The 7297-nt window shown below is 34.3% G+C and overlaps 1 protein-coding gene across 5 annotated transcripts in view; it reads right to left on the bottom strand.

The window, feature by feature from the left end:
* The window catches only part of LOC117171629 (protein still life, isoforms C/SIF type 2), a 78852-nt gene that overhangs the window by 37822 nt on the left and 33733 nt on the right, over nt 1–7297 (bottom strand). For all 5 annotated transcript variants that reach the window (XM_033359117.1, XM_033359142.1, XM_033359151.1 and 2 more), the window contains exon 12: nt 4275–4404. In XM_033359117.1, coding sequence (XP_033215008.1) covers nt 4275–4404 — 130 coding nt within the window. The remainder of the gene's footprint in view (nt 1–4274; nt 4405–7297) is intronic.

The raw sequence follows: 7297 nt of genomic DNA, 5'->3' as shown, positions 1-7297 counted from the left end.
TCTCTAGATGTTTTATTTTGAGCGGTTGCTATAAAGTTAAGGTGAGGAGGTTAAGCTGGGAATGATGCTCAAGCCCCGGGTGCACGAGAATAGCTTTCTGGGTTGTGGGGAACTTAGGAAAGGTTTCACAGTTGATGTTGCCTCAGTATGAATTTCAGTAATCAGCGCTAAATTAATATTAATATTTAACGGGTGAACGATAAAGCAAGCGAGAAATGAGTTATTTCAAGGTTTAGTTGTACATAGGAATGTGTTTCAGTATTACAGGGTGGGTAAGGATGGCGAACATGGTTGAGGTTGGGATGCGGGTGGGTTTCAGAGTCATGGAGTATATAAGAAGGAGTTTTAGAGCTGTGGCCGGGGAGAGGGGTGTCAGGATTGAGATCTAGCTCAGGATGGCTTTTATGGTTAAGGGGTAAAAATGGATATGTTTCAGGATGGAGATGAGAGAGGGTTTGAGGTTAGGTGGCCCAGGTTTAGAGATTTTTAGTGTTAAAGATGGCATAGTGATCCGTATCAGTTTTTGAGGATTGGATCAGGTTGAGCTTCAGGATTAAGGGATGGGTGAGAATTAGTGTAACGGTTAAAGGTTGAGGTGCAGATCTGTATAGATTTCAAAGTTCAGTGATGGAGTAGATTTCGGGAATGATCTATTTCAGAGCTCAGGTGTGGATTAGTATGGGTTTTAGAGTTGAAGTGTTGAATGAGGCTGTGCATGCATGCTTGTGTGGATAAGGGTAGGCTTTCGGATTGAAGTAGGATGGGTTATGAGACGGATTGAGAAGTTTGAGCGAAGGTTAGTGGACGTTCTGGAGTGTTTGAGAGATATATGTGGAGTCATAGGTTTTTGGGTTGAAGAAAACTGATGACGGTTTTCACAATTAAGGTGTGGATCAGTATGGATTTAAAGGATCATCGCAAGAGTAACTTTCAGGGTTAAGAGATAAACGGTGAGGCTTTCCAGGGATAAAATAATTCAAGATCGAGGTGTGGATGGGTTGTTAGAAGGTTGAATAAGGATAGTTTTCATGGTTAATGGTAGAATTCAGATGAGCCAGGGTGTCAGGGTTCAGAGGTACCTAAGGATCAGTCTGAAGCTGTATGGGTAAAAGAGTACACGTTTCAGGGTGAGGATGGGGGTGAAGCTTGGGGGTTTTAAGGATGGCAGGGGTCAAGTTTGAGGTTTTTGGATATGAGGGTGCATAGGAATCAGTATCAGTGTTTAAGAATTATTTAATTTTTGTTTGCAGGTTTAAGGGGTGCATGAAAAAATGTGTCCAGTTTGAGGTTTTAAGGGTAGATCAGTATATATTTCGGTGTTTAGTGATGGAGCAGATTTCAGGGTTGAGGTGTTTTAGGTCTGAGGTGTTGATTAGTATAGATTTCAATGTTAAAGGGGTGGATAAGGATGGGCGGATTTTATAATTTAGGAGTGGCTAAGGATGGGTTTCAGGGTTGTGGATTGAATAAGGTCATGTTTGGGCGATGGTTGGTGGATTTTTTCAGAGTTCAAGATAGGTTGAGAATAGGCTTCAGTGTTAAGGGGTGGATGAAAAGGAGTGTCAGAATTGAGTGACTGATGAGTTGAAGGATTGCATAGTGAAAGAGAGTGTGTTTTAGGGCTCAGCGAAAGAAGGGGTTTTAGCAATTAGAGATGGCTGGGGAGAATTTTAGGGTGGAGGATTGTCATGGTTAAGGGGTACATAGGGATGGGTTTCAGTGCGGCAGAATTGAATAAGATTGGGTTTCAGGATTTAAAGTTTGAGCGGTTCAAGAATGTTTATGGATGAGTTACAAATGTGATGTTTAAAATTGACAGGTAGATTTAAAGGGGTTCTAGGGTCAAGAGAAAGATGAGGATGGTTTTTGGGGTAAAAGAGTGGACGAATGGAAGGGGTTTCAGGATTGGAATGTGGATAAAGATGTAATTCTAGTTCAAGAAGGTTGAAGAAACGTCCAGCGGTAGAGGGGAGTGGGAGTCGAGAGTTGTATACAATTTAAAGATTAAATATTCATTTTATGGAAAATGATATACATATTTCTAAAGATTAAATTTCTTTATTTTTAAAAATGATAGCAAATGGGAGAAGAACTAGGGTTTTTTTTAATCCGGCGAATTCAGCCAACCATGAAAGACTTTACAACCTTCTTTGATTTTCGGATGCAGGTATAAGTCACTAAATTCCGCAGACTCGATTTCTATTAGCAGCGATACTTTGTCACTGCCTTCTTTGCTAGGAGCTTCCTTCAAAGCGCCAGTAGTAAATCGATTTGCGTTAGCTGTTGGCTGTTGGCTCACATCGCGATGCACATTTACATCGCAAATGGGTACACAAAAAAAAAGAAAATAAAACGAGGGAGAAAAAGAGAGAAATCTCTTCAAAGCTGCTTAACAGTAATGCACCATCTGATAGCACGCTCCGGGCACATTACTGCTGAGTTAAAAAAGAAAGTTTTCATTCCATTCTCCAATCTCATTTCTATCAGAGGAAAAAATATTAATATAGAGAATAATATTTTTCACTATTAGAAAAAATGTATAATTCGATATTTTAGGTCTTTTAATTAGTACATAATTTGGTTAAGTAGCTCAATCTTTTGTAAATTAAATTTTAAATGATAAGTTTTGTAGATTCGTATTAATACTTCAAAGATTTGGTTTTTATTACTTCTAAGGTTACGTCAAGGTGTGAATCTTTACGAACTTGTGGCGGAAAATTAAAAAATCTTTCGAATTGTTTATTGATTGGTTAAAAAGTAAATTATGAATGAAACTGATTATTTATTGAATTAAAAGATTGAAAATTTGTATCTATGGGAAAATCTCGATTGACCCAGTTAGTCTAACAACTGACGCCCTACAGAGAAAAAAATCGATACCACTGCAGAAAAGACACTTCAACTGATTGTGATGCTGAATATAGAATTATTGCCTCCATCAGTTCTCATGAATCAAGAAACCAATTATTCTTGTCTCATATTCCTCCAAGTTCCTACTTCAATGAAAAAATGATCATAAAATCCAATTAACACATATATCTACAAATCGAGAAATTTTCTAAACATATGATAACTACTTATTCTGAATTACATATTTTGGTTTCTTATATCTGCCTGGAATAAAACATCTGTAAATCTTTATTTGACGGACAAAATATTTCCATCGGATTCTATTTTCGCCTATTTTTCTTTTTTACCCTGTTGAAGAGACTTCCGAAATTTCACAGGACACGAAAGGAAAATTTCCCATGGGGATACGAAATTTTTTACAGAGGAAATATATATATATAGAAATATTTATTTCTGAAGTAAATCAAATGAAAAATATTGTTCGGGGAGGAACTTTCTAAGTATAAAATATGGATGTAGGTGATAGTGAGTATATTATAAATAATATAACATAGGATTATTTTAAATTCGAGTATTTCGATTTCTTTAAAATTATTTTAAGTTTAGTGGGTGCGCACAATTTAAATCTTTGAAGTAACAAAAACTTTCAAATTTAGAGTATTTACAATTTTAATATTTTGAAATAGAAAATTAGTATATTTACATTTTTAATCCCATTTAAACCTAAACGACTGCCAAACATGGACTTTCCCAAATTTAAGGGCTTCTAAATTTAGATGAATTCCAATTTTTCCATGATTGGAAGCTTAAAAATTAAAAAATGTACTCATTTCATTTGAATGCAAAAGATTTCAATATTTTTAAATTTTGATGTAAAATTGAAGGGTTGCAAAGTTAGGTTTGTTTCAAATTGCAAGGCTTTTAGATTGTTTTTTATGAATTTGAAATTCTCAAAATTTCTATGCATTCATATTCAAAAGTTTAGAAAAGGTTCAAATCCATGCTGAATTTATTCTAATTCGTAGATGCTAAGAAAACAATAATTCCCTGCTTCCTTTTAGTGCCGTCAAATTTAGAAAGAGCACCAATCTTTTGAGAATTAAATACAAATTTTGTAGTCACTCATTTACTAAGGCAAATTATTATTTTTTTCTTGAAAACAAAAAATTCTGAACTAATAAAAGACTGAATTAAAGATTCCAAGTGAGTTTTGAAACGTTTTGGCAAAGGACAAAATTTTGTGTCATCCTGTGGGAATTGACTGGAAGTACTTCGATATTGGACACATATTGGCAGGTGACGGAAAATGTAGAAGGGGATCTGGAAATGCTGTAAATTGTATTGTATTGTGGAAGTGAATTGGATGCTACGAAGGTAAAATTGGGACGATAAGGTCAAGAGATACTTGGTTTGGTTCTGCTCACCTCTGAAGACGTCAAGTAGCAAAGTCTTGAGTCTGTGCTCTCTAAAGAAGCTTGTTGCACGATCCCGTACCTGCTTTCTCTGTCTGACATATAATCCGATCTCACGCTGTCTTGTCTGTCAAAAGTTCCTCTGAAAAAAAATCATCAATTTCTTTTCATTTTAACTCCAGAGACGCGAATTTTAGGGTCGAGTCAAGTGCCAAGCGGCGAGTCACATTTGCGGAAATCCGGACCTTATTTTTAAGAAAAAACTTGGGTTTATCTATTTTTTACTGGAATGCATCAACTGAAATGGAAGTTTCTCATGTTTCCCCTTAACGGTTTATTTTTTTTGTACCTGCACTCTATTCCTTTACACAAACTCTACACACTCACTCGGTGGTGGGAGGGGACCTACAGTTCAAGGTGGATTCCGAACCACCAAGAACAACGGCTTTATGTATTTAGAGAACCTTTTTCTCTATAAGTACCGCTGCCATGACTCTCTGGAGGCGAACCTTGTTATAGTTCACCGAGTGGGCTGCCAAAGGCTCTTTTAGAGGACGACGATGCGAGGCGGGAGTGGAACCCGCAGTCAGACGGTATGGGTCTAAAACTTTGCCTTAGCGTCCACGACCATGGCTCACTCTCTATCTATTCCCATATATGCATTAACTTATGAGATTATAATATTGATTTTCTATTTAAATTTAAATCAAAGGTAATACATTTTTCAAAATAATTTTGAATTACTTTTTTTTAAATTCATATAAATAAAGAAGCATTTTTTATGGACACAGATAACTTTAGAATTGCAAGAAACGCCGAAAAAAACCGAATTCTGAGGAATACCAATTTTCGAAAAGAAGAAACTTTTTTGGAAATAAAGAGGAAAATGATCTCAATATCTGGGCTTAGAAATGTACATTAATGCGTGGCAAAGCTCGCTTAGAAATGTGGTAAAAGTGAAAAGATCGCAACACAATGGGGCAAAAAGACAATGAAAACAATGCACTTGACGTTAGGGAGGGATTATATCGAAAAGAGGCGGAATTCTCCCTTCAAGAGAAAGAAAAGAAAATAAAACGTAAAAGCGATGCCTGAAAGCCTGGGACTTCAGTCTACGTTGAAAGAATTTCTAATTTTAAACACCGCTCGCCTACACTAACAATAAAAAAGTATATTTTAAAGTCTAAATTTTTTAAGCAAAAAGTTCTCACAAAAAATATAAAGGCCTTCAAATTTTCTGGACATATTTATTTAAGCTCGAAAATTCAAATTTATACATTTGCTACTCTGAGGGCTTACAAATTTTAATAATTCCAAATTTGAAACTAATTAATTGAAGTTGATTTGGATGGTTCCACATTTCCATTTTAAAAAATTGGAAGGGCTATAAATTTTTTATTTATGAAAGTTTAAAAGCTTGTTTACTTTTGTTTAAATATTAATTAGTTATCTGTGTACATTTTTCAAATTTAAAGTGGATTTTGAATTTTTATTCGTTTAAATTGAAACACTTGGAAACTATAATATTTCCAAATTAAGGGTTTCTGTATCAAAAATAAAAAATATAAGGCCTTTCAACGTATGGAAATCAAAGAATGAATTTAAATATTATTTATTAAATATATGTTAGGAAAAAAATGACAAGCGTGTCATTTTGTTATTGACATTTTTGCAATGTAGTTTTCTCGCAATACAGGAAAACGATAGGAAAAACGACAAGTAAAACGATAGCTGAAAATGACGTGCCCTAATAGGGTTGTTTCCAAAGTCAGATATCATTTTTCCAATAAATGGATCTTATAGTATATAAAATTCTAATTTTAAAAACGCCAATAAAATATTTTTTACATATTGTTCACTATTTTTTATTTAATGTTGAAATATGACATTTCTATCATGATGTTGGAGTGCCCCTTTGACGTCAAAGGGGTCGGATTTCCCACGAATCAAAGCTCATGTGTCAGTGGTTCGAAAATATCTTTTTATGTCCTGATGTTTTGTTTTGGTTATGTACACATCTAAAATAGGAGACGCAAAAGATTATTTAAAAAATATTATAAAAATTATAAAAAAATCAGACCGTGGCCTTACTTCTTTATCACGAGTTTCGTTAGTTTACATCAAAGCCACATCGTCACATTGATAGAGAATTATGAGAATCTCTGAGTCATGTGACACCCACGTGACATCAACTTGAATAATTGTGTTACCGCCTTCAATTTATAATAATTTTTTTCTGTTCAACGACTCAACAGAAAAAAAATTATAATGAACTTTCAGTTCGGATTAAAATGATATATTAAAAAGGTTATTTTATCTAAAATCGCGAAACAACCATACTGGCTAGAATTTATAATAATATATTGCACATGTCATGCACGTCACACGCGTAATGTGGCCAATATTATTCAAGTAAATTGAGCCTTTTAAAAATATATTAAAAGTAAAAAGAATGAAAAAGAATATCTTTTTTGTAATGATCACATTTTTATTGAAGATAAAAATGCAGCGTACATTTTGAATCTCATTTTAAATCCGTGTGTAATTCAAATTCGTTCTAATTCAGCAGAACTCGAATTCACACGGATTTATATGTGGGTACGAATTGAACTTGTTGTTGGTATACGGATTCAAATAGATTGCAAATGTATTTCTAATCGGTTTGATTTGTATTTTTTAAATACCTCTGATTGTTTGGAATGACTTCTCATCCAAAACTTTGGCCAGGGTGCTTAATCAATGTTGTCAGAACGTGGATATCTCTCGCATGAGCAGTAGTAATTCCTGTGTATTTTTAAATTGACACATGGGGTCACATAACCTAAAAATATAAATGAATAACTACTGCGTATTACAGAGATATCCGCTTTCTGACACCACTGTGCCTAATTCAGTCCAAGTTTAATTTAAAGCATATTTTATTTATTTGAAAGGCAGGTTATTGGTAGAGCAGGTCCCCTTATCAGAAGTAAAAATATATCAAATAAAGCTAAAATGGCAATACATAATTCTATATTTGTACCGACTGTACTATA

Source organism: Belonocnema kinseyi, chromosome 1 (assembly GCF_010883055.1).
Source record: "Belonocnema kinseyi isolate 2016_QV_RU_SX_M_011 chromosome 1, B_treatae_v1, whole genome shotgun sequence".
NCBI classification, from domain to species: Eukaryota; Metazoa; Arthropoda; class Insecta; order Hymenoptera; family Cynipidae; genus Belonocnema; species Belonocnema kinseyi.
This window is presented reverse-complemented; position numbering and strand designations above follow the sequence as displayed.